The sequence below is a fragment of the Prorops nasuta genome, unplaced genomic scaffold, assembly GCF_024137725.1.
Source record: "Prorops nasuta isolate Cenicafe-Biocafe unplaced genomic scaffold, Cenicafe_Pnas_1.2 PNAS00010, whole genome shotgun sequence".
Lineage (NCBI taxonomy): Eukaryota > Metazoa > Arthropoda > Insecta > Hymenoptera > Bethylidae > Prorops > Prorops nasuta.
This window is the reverse complement of record NW_027116807.1, coordinates 5,230,614-5,248,435: the sequence shown is the minus strand read 5'-3', so window position 1 is coordinate 5,248,435 and position 17,822 is coordinate 5,230,614. Positions and strand designations below refer to the sequence as shown.

The 17,822-nt window shown below is 29.5% G+C and overlaps 1 protein-coding gene across 1 annotated transcript; it reads right to left on the bottom strand.

The window, feature by feature from the left end:
- Positions 1 to 467: 467 nt before the first annotated feature.
- LOC136777173 (facilitated trehalose transporter Tret1-like) lies at positions 468 to 14,803 on the bottom strand. Its single transcript, XM_066733254.1, has 7 exons — positions 14,702 to 14,803; positions 10,387 to 10,839; positions 4,915 to 5,104; positions 4,550 to 4,721; positions 3,459 to 3,731; positions 2,350 to 2,658; positions 468 to 1,988 (listed from the first exon to the last, which is right to left on the bottom strand). The coding sequence occupies exons 2-7, from the start codon at positions 10,649 to 10,651 to the stop codon at positions 1,554 to 1,556; spliced, it is 1,644 nt and encodes a 547-aa protein (XP_066589351.1). The 5' UTR covers positions 10,652 to 10,839; positions 14,702 to 14,803; the 3' UTR covers positions 468 to 1,553.
- Between the last annotated feature and the right edge of the window lie 3,019 nt (positions 14,804 to 17,822).

The following is a 17,822-nucleotide window of genomic DNA, read 5'->3' as shown; positions in this document are numbered from 1 at the left end:
AATGGTATTTTATAATCTGTATAGTTTTTCCATCTGTTTTAATTGTTGTTTCACCCTATTGTTACTTGTCAGCTTTCATTTCTGAACATTTTTTGCATTGGAATTGTATCGTTATAATAATCTTTAAATCTGATTGTAAATAAACAGAAGCTATAAATAAATACTGCAAATTAGGATTTTCCTTCATGAGTATATAATTTCATTGCTTTAAGTTTTATATATGTGTATAAAGGTATTTCTATATTATATTTGTTAAATATTGATTCACTGAAAGTAAATATTAAATATTTATTGTCCAAAAAGGTACAATATAATATATATAGAAAATCTTAATCTAATGTATATAGATTAATAATTGATTTTCTTGATATTTAATTAATAGCAGTTTCAACAGGAATAATTTGTATATGTTTAAAACTAAATACTTTATATTCTAAAATACTTATTAAATAATAATAAAACGTATCTCAGTTTTGTAAAGGTTCATAAAAATTTACTATACATATAGAATATTTAGGCTTCTGCCTAATACTGATCAATAATATAACTTACATTAATTAGTAAAAATAATTTAATCTATTTGACATTTGTTCTCTATAATATAATATACTACAAACTTTTATCACAATAGTGTTAAAAAGTAGGAGTGTGCTGTTACATTCTTCTTAATTATTGTAATTCTCAATGAGGAACCTTTAACCAGTGTTTGTGTATCCTCAAATACATTTCTTCCTCTCGGGTTTTGTTCAACGTTCGAGTTTTAGATTTTTAACTACGCTCTATTTGAAAAATTAATGTGGTAAGTTTGATGAAAAAAGAAAAATCTAAACTAACATACCCGATTTCGCGAATCAGATAAAATAACGATATTTGTAGCGTTTGGTCCCAATTTTATCTCAATGTTATCTTTCAAAATCTTCTCAATATTGTCAAACAAAATATACGAGAAGATTGAATTCCGACTCTCCGAGAAAGAATATAAAACATTTTAACATAACTGTATAATAAAAATACTTCAAAATTGATAATAGTAAAAAGCAATTAAAAGTTTGTTTCTCTACGTCATAACTATTTTGGCAGATTGCATCAGACTTGAACGTAAGTTTTCATCAACTTCTATTTCCCAGTCTCTGAATGCAACATATGTATATCTGTATATAAATATTCTTAAACAAGAACATTCATACTCCACAAAAATGATCTGCAAATATTCTAAAATCATTATAATCATCAAAATTGTTAAATCAATAATTATACAACAATTTTGATATTAAAAATAAAACAAAGATACCTCACAAGTGCAAGTCATTCAATAATAATAAACTACAAACTATCTACACACATACATATAAACACACACGTACACACAATGAGAGAATGATTTTTGAGCACAAGGTTGACAATAGAGGTCTAGGCTCATTGTCCGGGACGAGTAGAATTGTGTGACGTCATATGGGAAAAACGAGTGCATTTTGGTACAATGGAATGCAGGATTCGCGATGATGCATGATTTTCTCATCGAGGTGAAAAAGTTGACTTGCCAAAAATTGTATTCATTTTTTAACAGCATTCTCAGCGTCATTGGGGATCATCATGGAATTTTTAACACCGTTCAGTTCGTCCTGGATTTCCTGCAGGGACTTCCCCTTGGTTTCCGGAAGTATGAAGATCGTGAATAACACGCTGAGCAGGCAGAACGTGGCGAAGATCCAGAATGTCGTGTAGAATCCAAAAGCTTGGTTGATATTCGTGGAGAATTTCGTGATAACGAAGGCGAATAACCAGCAGACGAATACGGTGATACCGGAAGCGTTCGATTTCACGTTCGATGCGAACATTTCTCCCATGACTGCCCACGGAAGTGGACCCCATCCAATGCTGTAGGTTGATATATATACTACTAGTGATAATACTGGCAACCAACTTGCTATCACACTCGCTTCATCTGGCTCGTATTTCAGCAAGTAGAAGAACAAGCCTAAGGAGCACTGAAAATAAAATTATTATTATTATTGAGTAATCTTTTATTCATAGGATTAAATTATTTATAAAAACAGATGTTTGGTTGCTAACGTCAATAAAAATATTTAATAAAGGAAATATTGAGGTTTTTAAAATTGATTTTTAAAAAAATGGGTCAGTGTTTTAATTTTTTTTTGTGGATTTAATTACTGTGTGAAAAATCAATGACGAAAATCGAAATTAAGTTTTAATTTTCTTCGAAATGGGATTTTGGAAATTGATTTGTCTCTGTGACGTGTATATTCGTAGCATATTGTCGGTATATTTCAGGGATGTTTGTTGAAAAATTGATACTAGGAAGGGAAAAATGAATAAGAAATTACGAACCAGAGTGAGAACTTCTCCAATTCCAGATACGATTAGTAGCATTTTTCTGCCAAATCTGTCGACAACCAGGGGTGTAACCATGGAAGCAAGAACCTGGACGACTCCAACTATGAGAGTAGCGTTGCTCTCTTTTGGATTTATGCCGGCCTCGATGAAAATTGTTTCCATGTAAAACAGCACCAGATTGATACCAGTCATTTGTTGGAAGGTTACCAAAATAGAAGCGTATAGCAATGCTTTAAAATTGGCCTTCACGCTGAAGAGATCAGAGATTTTCGTTTCCTCCCTGAAAGCCTCGTCGATTGTTACCTGTTATTATCATAAAAACCAAGAAAAATTCTCGTTTAATTAAAGAATAATTATTTCAAGAATTGAACTTAATTTTAATAATCTTTCATAAATTAAAATCGTTTTAATTTTATTTTTAAGTTTAGATTCAATTTTGTTAACATTAACAAAAAATATTAAATCAAAAATATAAATTGATACAAGATTTATTTTCGATCACTCTAGCATTAAAATATTATATAATTTGTATCTTTAAAGTTACATTTTATATTGATTTATTTTTAAATAATTAACTTAATCAAAATTAGTTAATTGAAACAATAATAAACAGGTATATCTGTTCGAATAGCATTAGATTAATTGGAAGGCCTGTTTATAAATTATAGTCGCAACTGCGGATCAAGGAACGTCCTTGTAAGTGACCTCGAACGATCCATGATCCGACGGACAATAAGAAAACGACAGTGTATTCTTCACTTATATATACTTTAGCATCTGAATCACATTTTCTCTAATAGTAACGTGTTAATTTTTCATTCAAGTAGTCGTTAATTTTTTATAAATAAAAAACTCAATTATATAGTGTCTAGAATTGATGATTAGATAGATTTAAAATCTCAACACGATTAACAAGAATAAAATATTAAGTGCAAAAAATTAAAAAGTTCTACATATGTCATTTAATTATTTCAACTGCATATGGAGCCTCACGATGAAAGATTAATTACATTTTTTAGTGTACCGAAATATTAAATTTCATATAGTTAATTTAAGAGGGATTGGAATATATTTATTATCATTTTGTAATAAATTTCCTTTACCTGCATATCGTCGATTTCTTTTTGAACAGCAGCTGGTGATTTTCTTCTTAATCGAGCAAGGGAAGTTATGGCCTCGTCGGTTCGACCCTTGCTGAGCAGAAAATAAGGGGATTCAGGCATGAAGAAGAAACTGGCGAAGAAAATTAGTGGTAAACAACCACAACAGATCCACAGTAACGTGTAAGACACGTGGGGTCCAATAGCGTACGAGTAGAGCAGACCAATTGTTATAAACAATTGCAGGAAAGAGCCAAGCACACCACGGATAGCCGTCTGTAAATACACAATTATTTCTAATCATTTGGTGCTATTACGAGCCTTTAGAATAATAAAGGAAATAAGGAACATACGATTTATATAAATATTTATTTAACGAATAATTTTTACTAATGAAAAATCATTAATCGGTTGATTTAATCTTTACTTACACTATAAGTTTACTGTCGACATGTCCTCGTTTTGATAAGATATTTTTACATAAGAAACAAATTATGAGACCCAAATCCGAGCGATAAGGATAGTTTTAATACACTTCATTTATTTCTTATGTTTATTATTTGATTGAGACGAGAGCATATCTAGAGCGAGCTCATAGTGTGGATCGACCTTTAATAATCTATTTCTTGTTCCTTGCTATTATTTTTAGATCCTTTCAATTTATCTTTAATAAATTTTAACTATCAGAAAAATTAAAATAATTAATATTATTAAGATATCCCATTACTTTTCTGAAAAACGTGTCGATTGAATTAGGCTGAGGGCATTTGCTAGCTGTGATCAAATATTTGAAACAAATATATACAGTGGAAAATGGAAGCTTAAGTGACATACACCTAAGCAAATACTATTAAGAAGAGTACGTATAACATGTTAATTAAAATATTCAAAAAGTATGTTTTCTTACAAAATAATATAACTATGATCGATTGTTAGATATAAAAGAATGTACGGAGTCTGGTAGATGAATAAACAAAATTCTTGTTTAATTGAGAAAAGCCTGAATAAATTAAATGCCTCTTTTTTACTCGAACAAACGTGACACAATTTGGACACGTGGTTAAAAGAGGTTTTTGATAAAATTTTCAGCTTACCTCTGCTATTTCGCCACAGTACATGGGAACAGCTGTAAATGCGAATGATAAGGCAACACCGAATATAATTCGAGCGATGTAAAATTGTATTACATTGCTGGCTGTGGCTATTAAAATCCAACCCAGAGTGTAAGGAAGAACAGAAAGCAGCAGCGTTCGTTTTCGACCCCATCTGTTCAAAAGAAAATAATTTTTTTTTGTTAACAATAATTATGATTTCAATAAAAACAAAAAAATTCAAAGATTATTAAATTTTCTATTTTATAAAAAAGTAAGACTATCGATTCATTATGAACGATCAATGGAATTTTTCGATATAATTTATAGATAATTCTCTAATTAATTAGAAAAAATGAAATAATTACTGGTCAGCGAGATAACTAGCCAGGAAACTTCCTACGAGTGCTCCAACTGGGGTAAGAGATCCTATCCATGAGCTCTGCTCGCTCGTAATTTTCTCATCCAAAGGACTATCACTGGCGTGTTCCTCTAACCTTGGCAAAATTGAACTGGTCCATCCCAGCATAGCTCCAGTTGCCACGATGCATAAATTCGCTATAATTCAAAATATAACATTCTGTTGTTATTTGCATAAATAAAAGCAATTTTTTGTGAATATAGTTTTTTAAATATTAGAAATATAGAATTGATAAAATATGGATTACCAATCTGATAAAATGACCAAGTTACATTTTTATTATGATTATTAATTCTTTAAATAAATAAGGTTAATCTGAAAATTTTTATGAGAGTTAAAAATATATGCATTTTATTTCTAATAAATAATATATGAATAAAGGAGAAAAATCATTGCAAATGAATAAAAAGATTCGATGATTTTTCGAAAATGTGATGAATGAAAATTAAAAGTCGAGATAACTTTAAGTTGATTGCGATAACGAATGGACTGGTCCATTGACCTAAAGAAAAGGACTCGTCGTATGAGACTCGTGAACCTGAACGATTTTATCGGCGAACCAATCATCGCATGAGAAATTTACATTATGTATTTATCGTTACGCAATGTTCAATGTTTTTTTTTTCTTTATTTTCTCTGTTCATTCACGCTTATACCGATACTTAATAAACATACACAACGCACAAAACGGGAAACACGACCTTTCGAGTCTTTAAAAACATTTTCCGATCAATTTTACTCTGATTTCATTAGAAACGGCGCCTTTTTATCGAGTGTATTCGCAAACTTTTACATTTTTACTAATTATTGTATTGTTATAAAAAAAATTGAACAAAATTTTCCAAGAAAAATTTCCTAAAGAAGAAAATTTATATTCAAATAAGAAATAATTGTTTAAAACTTTGTTTTTGATCGTTTTTAAATTTTATAAGAAACATTCTACTTTTCTGTTGCCCGATTACAAAATTATAATCAATTTTGTCTCTTTCGCTTAATCTCTGCGTTTATACGTATATTTGTTATATGAATTTTTGTGTGGAGAATCATAAAGGCACGCTATCAAGAAATGTTGATTATTTCAAACGTAACTCTGAGCAATTTGATAAATCGACCTTTTGATTTCGCTCAGCTGCATTTTGTACACACGCACTAGTTTTCCTCAGATTCGTATATTAGTACTATACCAGTAGGCAAATTCGTTATTATTTAATTTACGTCAAATCTGATTGGGTCGATGAAAAATTCGTAGCATATCTTTGCATTAACCTTGAAACTAATTGACGTAAAGCTGGATGATTTGTTTTCAATTTTTGTATCAGTAAAGGGGAAATATTGGTACGTGTTAAATTTTAGTGTGGATGTAGAATAATCATAAACACAGATAGAACACCAAACAAGAAATCATTGCAAAACTGTAAGTCTTTGTGTGAAAATTAAGGAAACACAATGAATAAAATTAAACAATTGAAATAATATTGTATATAAATAGAATATATAGCATGAAAGATGAGAGAACATATGACTAAAGTTGATAGGAAGCTGAGGAACTGATAGAACAGGTCAGCTGTGGACTATCAAACTAATGCTGAAATAACTGCTTTATATTTTTGTCAGGCTGGCAATTTTTCTATCCATGTAAAACCTCTCATTAACCCATTTTTTGTAACACTCGATCACTTTAAGGGGGGGGGGGGGGAATTAATTATTTCCTCGAATTTACGAAAAAAATTCATTGTCGTCACATGTCTAATTCAGTATATTTTATCTAATTTATTAATTTTCAAACGTTATCTCGCATCCAATTGTCTTATTTCATTTTGCTTCCTGTTAGAAGTCGGTTCTTTTACCACATTACCTAACAGATTTGAATCTACTACATATCTTTCAATAGTTATTAATCTTGAAATTTTATCCAGTACATTGAATATTTACGATAAGCAGTAATATGGAAAAGTAGACCTAATCTACTATTAATGGGAAAAAAATGAAAGTAAAATCAAAAATGTTAAGTTTGCCTTTTTAATTTTCTGTAAAATAAAGATTTTTTTTAACATATAGAAATTTGTTCTTCCAATTTATTAATATTGTAATATAAACGATGAATTTAAATTATTTAGTTTAATATACGAGATAAAAATGAATTTGTATAAAAAACCAGCGTGTAATCGGTGATCGTACGAGATTTTCAGAATATAAAAAAATTTGTTTATCTATTTAAACTATCTGAAACAGATCGATTGGGAACAATTCTGTAGTAATCATTATGTATACGTTTGTATTGGCGATAAGCTTGTTTGTCTTTTCCAGATTACGTCTTAATCGGTATCGATAAAATTATGAACGATTTTATTACGCCCACCAAGATTGTATGGAATTTTAACATTTAATATATTGTTTACTCGCGTGATGTATTATTTTATTCTTTAAAAATTACCATTTCCTATTTTCTTTTTTTATTCACTTAGAAAATAATAAAAAAAAGATTAGAAATTGTACATTTTTCATTTTGCCTTTATTCGTATGTTTAGAAAATTATTAATATTTTTTATTTAGGAAATAATAAATATTATATCGTATAATAGAAGCTGTAAATAAATATAATTATAATTAATTATTTAAAATAACTGAATTACCATTCCATAAATTTCACCTTGAGAAATATGGTGCTACAAGAATATGAGTGAAGATAACTCATAAAAGATATAAATTCACGAAGAAATACAAGTGGCCACGTAACATTGATCTATGTTGTCTATTATACGCACAGGAAACAAAACAAAAATGGCAGAATTATGCAATCTCAGAGACACATGAAAAATGATTCTTTCGTTGTTTTTCTGGTGCTATTTTACAATAAATAATACAATTGCAAGCTTTACTAAAAGCTGATCTTGATGATTAAAAAGAAATTAAGTTAATCCAAAAATCTAACTCATTTCTCTATTGTATATAGCAAGCAGTCTACTATAAACGTATTTTTTTTACATCAGGAATATATTTTTGGTACTCGATGTCATTGAAAGAAGGACACTTTTTATGCAAGACAGAAGTGTAAAATAATTAACATCCGGCTCTACACCAAATCAAATTGCTATTTAGTAAGACGAGCACGATCACAATCAGGCTTAAACACAACTTCCTCGTTACGTTTGCAATTTAAATTGATAACCAACGAATACTCTATTCCTTTGTTCTATTTCCCCTTATTTCAATATTAAATCCCTTCTCGTTGTTTAAAATTTCAATATTTTGCCAAAAAATTAGACAAATTTTACGCAACGAGAAGAAGCTTCTAATTTTAATTTTTCAAATAACAATTAGAAAATAAACAAAACTTATATTCAGGCAATTTATGATATAAATCTATATAGTTTTAAAATATTTTATAAATTATATAAATCGTTATTTAACTCTAAAAAATTCAAGATAAAATTATTATTTTATTAAATTAAGGTCTCCATTGTCAAAAAAAAAAAAAAAAAAAAGAATACGATTCTACTTATAAAATTGAATTATTGACTCAGAAATGTCAGGCATATCAGTAATGTATTGCTGCGATGGCAGATTGTGAGATTTTGGGACACCCACCATATTCCTCATTCTCTATACTGGTAAGCTCGACAAAGCCAAAGTGGAGGCCCCAAAAACCCACAATCTATCATCACTGACGTATTGGCCAATTGCTAAATTGGAGATTCACTTTTGTCTGGGATTGTTTACAAACACTTGTTATTTTTCAACAAATATCTACACGTGTCTCTAGAATATTTTGACAGCATCGAGGGACCATGTCCAAAGTCAGGTGTACACAAGATATACCACCTGTTCTCCAACTGATTATTGGTGAATAATTACCAAATTTTATCAACGACAAGAACAATAATCATACGAGAGAAATCTCTTTAACAAAATCATTGATAATTAATTATTTTTTAAAGTTGAGATTATATTTTTAGGAAGCATTGAAATTAAGGCAAGTGTGCGTTTTAGGAGATTATTGGCACGTTTCCTATGCAACAATTTTAGCCAAAGTGTATTTTCAACGACATCGTGTGACGAAATCCCTCCACATGGACGAGGACGTACACGAGGCTTGTTTATATCCCTCTCTTTCAATTACTCCTTTACTATTATCATTTTATACGTCGCAAGACGTTTTGTTTTAACAGCCTTAATCGATATACTATATATATATATATATATATATATATACCCAAAAAACGAAAATAATTTCAGATAATTTGTAATAAAGTTTCTTTGTTGACAATAATACTTTTTAATTAATAACTGTATAATAATAATAAATTTTTAAGCGGCAAAATCGACAAAACGACGTTCGTGTCGTTAAACTTTTCATTAATCTTGTTGTGGTTCGCAAGAAAGGTATACAACACATTCGACATTCGTTGATTATGACTCAATGCGTGAACAGGCATTATTACCTTTAGTGGCTTAACAACTTAAGTAGCAGAGAGATCGACAAGGTGACCAATTACTAATCACTATTTTCTAATTGAAAGGCGTAACTCTGGATGAACGTTGTAATTTTCAAATGGTGTTACGTTCAATGATATGTGGAGTTACAAAATCGTCATTGGCAAAAAAAAACTCTAGTTCAACGTTTCGCCTCTCTTTTTGCAAGTAACATTTAATTTGACCATTGCCAGGACGATAAAAAAGTTTCTTGCACAATTATTAACTCTATAGATAAGAGTCGAAACTGTCCAGTGGTAATTGGAAAAGCTTCGCAAAGCAATTCGACTTCCGACTTTTCCAATTATACTTTGCAAACGTAAGATTATTATTATCACAGTTTACAGTAAAAACACGTTAGGTTGAAGAACGTCGACATGGATAACACAAACTACTATCAAAAGTATTCGTGCATCTTGTATACGTCAAACCGTGTGAGGTAATAAAGAATTTTATAAATAATTGACACGTGATTGCTACACAGTGTGAGTTAATGTTAATAAAAAAAAAAAGATATTTGTTATTTTCACATTTCCATACTATTCTCCTATCTGTTGAACACGTCAGTAGTAGAATTTGATAAACAATTGATATGCGATTACCAAATAGTGTTTGAATTAATTCCAAAGAAAAAAACAATAAATATTATTTCCAACTTTTAATACTATTCTCATATTTATCAAAAACATCATTGCTGAAATTTTATAAACAAACAATTAACGCATGATTATTGAACAATGTTTGAGTTAATTTTAATTAAAAATAATTAATTGTTAAATATCATTAAATTCGTTAATAAAAAAAATTGCGAATATCAATCCAGTTAAAAGCATGAATGAAAAGAATTGGTAAAAGGATGATAAATATTTTGCTAAAATTAAATGTGAATTTTGTGTGTGGAATATGTCAAATAAAAATATGTATATAGTATAACATTGGTAAATACCTGAGGCAGCAGCGAGATACTGCATAAACCTCGATCCTTCCTCGGCCATTTCCAGTGTAAATTGTTGCACTTGGTTGTTAAGTTGTTGATTGTCTGGCGTTGACTGATCATCGGTTGTAAGCACGCGAGTGGAAAGCTCCTGGCTAGGTCGGCCAGGGGTGTCAGATTGGCAAGTTGCCGCAGTAGAACTCGGTGGGACGGGGCTGTAGACATACTCTTTATACGAGCGCCCCTCTATCTCCTCGCCTCGATGAGTGGGGGTCATTCTCTATCCTATCTTCGCTTCTACTACAAGTATTTATCAAATATGTATGTCCGGTCGGTGTATTAATTGTTTCCACCAATTTTTTACACTTCAATTTCCCCCCTTATTTTTAGAAACTCTTAAATCTTTTATTTCCTTTCTCTACTATCAATCTTAAACCTCGTAATATTCTTTTGCTTTTTTTATTCCTGGAAAAAATAAAATTACTACTGTTACATTTTCCATCATTAATTAATTTTTTTTTAATAATTAGTGTAATTTGGGTTAATATTAAATTGGTTTTTATTATTTTTAAATAAATTGGTAGATCAATAACCTTGCTATTTGTGTATTGTTGTTAATTGACTTAATGTTTAAATTTAGTTTTTGTTTGCTTAAAAAAAGTATTTTCTTTTATTGGGTGGTAAAGCAATAGTTCATGAAATATTGAGTGACATTTTTTTGTTTTTCTTTTTGCACAATTTTCTTCCAAATATTACTGTTCCAGTGATTAACTGCCATGTAGTAAGACTATTGGTAGTATTGAGGCATGTATGTATATAGTTTTTTCTTTAACGATAATGAATGAACATAAAAACGTTTGAATTCATAATAAAAATTGGTAGACTCATGTTTTTATTACATTTTTTACAAAGTTCAATGAATTGATTATTATAATGGCAATTGTATTTTCTTGAATAAAAAATGAACAGAAGTATAATGATGAATAAATTTTCAAATTGTTTCATTAACAATTTTTGGACAGAAATGATAATTATTTTCAACGACTCTGAAAATGTGAACTTCTATACGTCATCGATTCGTATTAATGAAATGCATCATGTGCAGTTGTCCCTTTTCATCGAAGGAATTCCACGCACAGTCAAGGATTGTTAAGAGTTTTCTGTCTGGATGTGTGTGTATTTGTGTTAGTTTGCATTCCTACCGTTCTCATTAACTATTATCCAGCAAGGCTGATTTCGTGTTAATTGATACATTTACATTCCCTAGAAATTCCCTCATTATCATTCTTTTTTTTTGCAACCAGAAATTTCCAATTTTTTGTCCTCTCTCACTCTCTTTCTCTTTCTTTATTTATTTGTTATTTTCCAATGTATATATTTGTCTATCTCTGTACTGTATTGAAATAATGAAGATCTTTTAATTATTATTAATATTTTTCGAGTTGAATACAAAATTTTCTTAAATTCGTGTAATATTTCATATATATGCAGGATGTGAAATATGATACAAAGAAGAAATTAATAATATAATATAAATATTGTTTAATCTCCATTTTCGAATAAAACAAAATATATAAATAAATAGAAAATATAGAGTAAAGTCAATTCCAGAAGCATTTGAAAACAACAAACACAAAAGTTCAAGTATCAACGATAGGTAAATTATTTTGATAACAATCATAAATATAAACAAGTAAATCAACCATTCATGTAATCTATGAATTACGATGGAAATTCACCATCGATAACAACACTTATGGTTTAGTGGAACGATCCAATCACTGACAAGATAAACAAAATATTATATTATATAGTTTTGAGATATGATTGCAGCAAAAGATGCATAAAAAATCCAAGTTTTATTTCGATTAGCTCTCGACTTTCTTCGATTTACGTGTTACCATCGATGATTCAACATTGATTTACTAGAAATATAGAATTTTATGCAATTTGATTTTTATCTGCACTGCACGTAAGATACTATTAATCATTATTGATATACTCAATAAAGAAAAAATGCTCAGAAGATAAAACAAACAATTATAGTTATTAGCGTTGGTTGTTTTACGCAATCACGATTATCATGTTGTATAATACTCCTCTGAAATAACACAATACCCGTAAGACAAAATATGTGCCACGTTTAATCACTTTTTTAAGGAAATCTCGTTCCACGATTTCATTGTAATTCCACATTTTTTCTTAATGGAAAACGTCTTATCAGTATTTAGCGATACGTAATTTAAAGACTTATTTACAGGAAACGGATACTACTTTAAAAAATGTATAGGATACATTAATATTATTTCAATTTTTTTAATAATTATTAACAATAATGTATAGAAATGTTTCTTAGTAAGTTATATTGAGATTATAGTCATAAAATTTTTGTTATTTAATTGCATAAATTAATTAATAAAGATTTGCTCAATTAAATTGTAAAATTATAGTGTTATATTCCTGACAGAAATTTATTTTTTAATCTAATTTTGTAATTTACACTTTTCGTGATTTTCTTTTCGAGACACTGTAGTGGTTGAGTTAATAATTAATAAACTAGACGATGGACAATTTTAGTCACGCTGCAATAATCATAAATAACATCGAGCTAAATACCCATTGTCACAAAGAAGCACCAGGGCGTTAAACGTTTTACCAGATAAATTACGACGTTCGGTCTTTGAAAAAATCTGCGACGACTGACAATCAAACAGAAATTATTAAAACTTTGGCCAACACTTATTTTCAAAGCTTTTATCTCATTTATGAACGTTTTACGAATCGGCAATTATTATCATTGAGCGCCTATTTTGCTAATTCCACAAAAATTCCAGTTTCTAATAGCTTTTTTTAATAGAAATTAATGCTAATTGAATTCTTCGCTCGAATAGCAACGAATTTATCGACATTTATATCTAATATTGTACCAAGTGTCTTTTTTTATCAAATTTAATTCTCTTCTCCGCTTAAGCTTCGATTTATCTTTAGATTCTTTTAAGAGCAATGTATAATATTTTTAATCTCTTAATTACTTGAAGCTTTTAATTCAGAGAAATTAAAATTTGGAATATTGTTAAACATTTAATATCAAATTGACGAATATGATTTTAGAAGAAAAATTATATGCAGGCCTTTATTGAATTTTGTAATAAACGTTACAGTAAAATACGTTTAATATTAAATCTTTATAATTTAATATTGGAGTAAATTGCATATTGCAGAATAAAAGATGAATAGAACTTCTATTATGCTTTATAATATTTTCATGTATATCTACTACACGCAGTTTCACACACGATAGTGAGAAAAGAATGTATGCCAGTGACTTGGCTTTGTTGTAAAAAGGAAGTAGTGAGGTCAATAAATTACCAACTAAGTAAGTAATTTCCTAATAGGTATTACTATTATTATTCTGCATATTTTTCTATCGTATTCCAACATCATGATAAAACCTTATTAAAAAAAAAAATTATAAACAATTAAACAACATTTTATCATAAATCTCTATATACTCTTTGAAAATAATCATGTAATTTAGTCAAAGTGTCATTAACCAAATATATGTATATATAATTCCCGAATAAATATTATTTTACTGTACAATTCACTTAATGCAACATCAACATTTAATTAACGTTAATAACAAAAATATGAATGTAAAATTCTCCTGGACAAAGTTTGTTCCAAGTTCTTTAAAATAAGAATTTTTAATTGGCTTTTAAAGATTTATATATGTGGTCGACACACTGTTGGATGTGTCAAGTGTCAATAATTAGACGTTTCATAGTTAAAAAACAAACAAATCCACTACGTCGTTAACAGTAAAAAAATGCTACCAGTTTGACTCACAAAATTTTATTTGAATAAAAAATATCAGATGAGTTCAACGCCAATACTTTATCATAGCATAGAGATGACTCCCCCAATAAAAAAATCTATCTCCAAGAATCAACAAAAAGAATTCCACTAAACAAGATGCTACCAATTTGACTCACAATACAATTTTATTGTAGTCAAAAATGCCAGGTGAGATCAATGTCAATAGTCTATCATCGCATAGTTCAGTTACATCGTCAGCACTACCACTACCACCACCACTAGTACCATTACCACTACCACTATAAAAAACCGTCACATCGTTTTCAGCTGAGAAGGGCGTGAAAGAGGAGAAAAATAAAATGACAATGAAAAACAAAGGGGGATAAATATTTTCCTTATCTGTGAATCAAGTATTTGTTGTTAAATTTGAAAAGGAGGGATGAGGGGGGGGGGGAATGAAATAATTCGGATGATTACAAAAAGTGCAGTTGAAAATATATCGACTTACCGACGAGAAGCACGCACTTGGCTAAAATGATTGTCTCACCATTGAACATCTGTATTATAGGGCTTCGATAATTCCTTATGTAATAAGAATCACCGATACATTATCTATAAGTGTGTCTATTGAGGTATACTAGCGCGCGCGCAAAACACGCGGTTAGCCGATGAGTTTCTGCTAATCGAAATATATCGTACACCATTTTATTGTTTACTTATTTCCTCCAACGAGATAATTCCTTTCTAGATAATTGATAATAGTTTTCGTCATTATTCCTCCAACGATATAAAAGGATGGAGTGTTTCATCTACCCCCCCCCCTCCGCCCCTCCCCCTCTACCCCGATTATCATCCGGCTATGTGTGTTCTTCAGTTGAAAACCTGACGCACCTCACACTAGAATCCAAATGACAAATATTGCAGGAACGTTGAAGAATATTTTTTCCATTTATATATACGAATTCTGATAAATTTTATACTTTTCGCATCTCGTTGCAAGTTTCGATAAAATTCTTCCAAGAATATTACGTTGCTGTATAGATTATTCACACTGGTATGTAGATAATTCTGTTAATTTGAAAGTTTTGTTGAAATGTCGAAGGTATGGTTGTATTGGTATAAATTGTTCATTGTTAATAGTAGTTTTTATGAAAATTAAATTTTTTTAAATAATATCAGGTTGCTAGATTATATTTTTTTAGTATTAGAGCAATATCAGTTTTTGCGGTAATTAACACGTTCATACCAATGTGTACCACAGGTGAATCGTATCGTGCAAACTGAGTGAAAGTAATAAGAAAACTTCTTCCGTGTGAACGTGATAGATTCGCTAAAAAATATTAAAATATTTTAATATGAAAAACGAAAATATCTTCCAAAAACGTGCTAGTCCTTCGTTAATTAATATTGAGTTAGATATTTTGGTAAATTGTTAATAAAATATTGCGTGACTATAATTTATTCATTAAAAATCGCAGTGTATTATAAATAATACACTGTAATCGGAATATTATAAATTATTTATATTGTATAACAATTAATAGTCTTAATGAAAAATGTAAGCTCGAGTTTTTGAGTTAATTAATATACATTAGTGATCAAATTTCTATACAAATATAGCGTTGTTGCAAATTATTTATACTACAGATATTATACAGTAATTTAAATGAAAATTATATATGAATCACGAATATGTATCGATCGATACCCTAGAATCGTTATACTTTTATAAGATAACATTAAGAGGTAATCTCTCGAGAGATTCCATGTTGTAGATTTGCGTCGTGGCGCGTAAAGAATTTGCAACGTAACGTGGTAAATATGCTTTTCCAAATGGAGTCTTCCTCCTCGTGTATCATCTGTCCTCCTCTGGTTCTCCATAACTTAGCTAAATCATTTCGAAGACAAGGTCGTTTCTCGAGAACAGATAAAAAATAAGAGCGAGAGTTAAATTTTCATAGATTTAAATTCAACCCCCTCCCCCATTCCCCTTATGAAGGATAGTAAGCAAAATTCTAATAAGACGAACCAGTTCCTAAATCATGGTTAATGCTAATTTCACTTCACTTTACATATATTCTTTGCTCGTTTTGATATATTCGAGCAATCTGCTGATATTTCAAAGTTTTAATTTTTAACAAACTTTATTAATTTAATTAATACGTGTAACGCACGTCGAATGTCACGTTATTGATGTAATTATGCAAATCCATTGTGATTATGCATAAATAATGTAGCAAATTACAAAATTTTTTGCAATTGGTGAATCAGTCGAATGTAAGCAATTTTACAATTTTAAAAATTTTTCTAAGTTTACAAATATTCCATTTTTAAATTCAACGATAATGGCTAATGAATCAAGATACTTCTTACTATAGTTTAAACAATTTCTATATCAGGACTCAGAAAAATAATCATTTAATGCAAAATAAAATATTTTTTAAAAATATTCTAATTAAATATTTGCTGGATATGGAAAAATTGAGTTAAATTGATTGTTTTAAAATAATTTTTATATAATTAAATCGTTATTTATTAAAACCAGATGCATAATTAAAAGTCAGCAGTCAATTCAAGATTGATTTCAACGAAAAATATTTTTCTTAATCTACTATACGATTTTAAAGTAGACTGAAATTAATGTAACACCCGGTATACGTATACTCTATGTGAAACTGTACGTGACCGTGGAATAAACGCATCACGAATAATGAACATGTGCTCTCCTCTCTTCAAGTTCTATTACCTCAGTCACCTCTCTCAAAGTAACTTCACTTTTTACTACAATTCACTCTCACCATGACCGAATTACTTGTACTCTACATATAAGCAAATGCCATGAGAATCAATCACAGTTAAAGTATTTAATATTGAGTGCTTTAACACATTACCCCCTCCCCCCACCCTTCTATAAAGAAATTTTTGCCCATTACAACCCTCTTTAATGTTTTTCCATCCACCCTCCCAAAATCTGTATAACTATATCATACTCCAATATTGTATTCTAATTGGTTTAATGACTGCTTTTTGATAAAAGATTATTATTGTTTACCATTTCTCTTTGTTTGTTATAAATGTGTGGTCAAAATAAATCTCTATATAGATGCAGAGAGGGGGTAGTGATTTCAAGATTAAGTGAGTTTAACGTTATAATATATAGGTGAGCAAAGTTTTACTGTGGAGATAATGCAATTTTATTGGACGATAGTGATTGGAAAATGAGACCGGTGAATCGTGATCTGATTTTCCATCGACTGCTATCGGTGGAAACCGCGGCAGCCTTGGTCGATAAAGAGTTGACAAGAAAGAACGAGGAATGAAAAAAAAGAGCCCGAGATAATCGTGTCCCGATTGATATCGTCGAATTATCTGATCGCCCTTGCGATTGGAGAAATTCTGTGACAATACGAACCAGCTATCCTTGTTTATCGTTTGATAATACCACGCAATACTTGCATACTGTGTATATAGTGGTTGAAAAAACATCTCTCATCGTTTTCCAATCGTGTGCAATTTTTTTAATTTTTGTAAAGCTTTAATAAATCATTTTTTTCAATACTGTTTTATTATGTAATTTTTTTTAAAATAAGAGAAGTATAAATATATTGATGAAAATTATATATTATTTT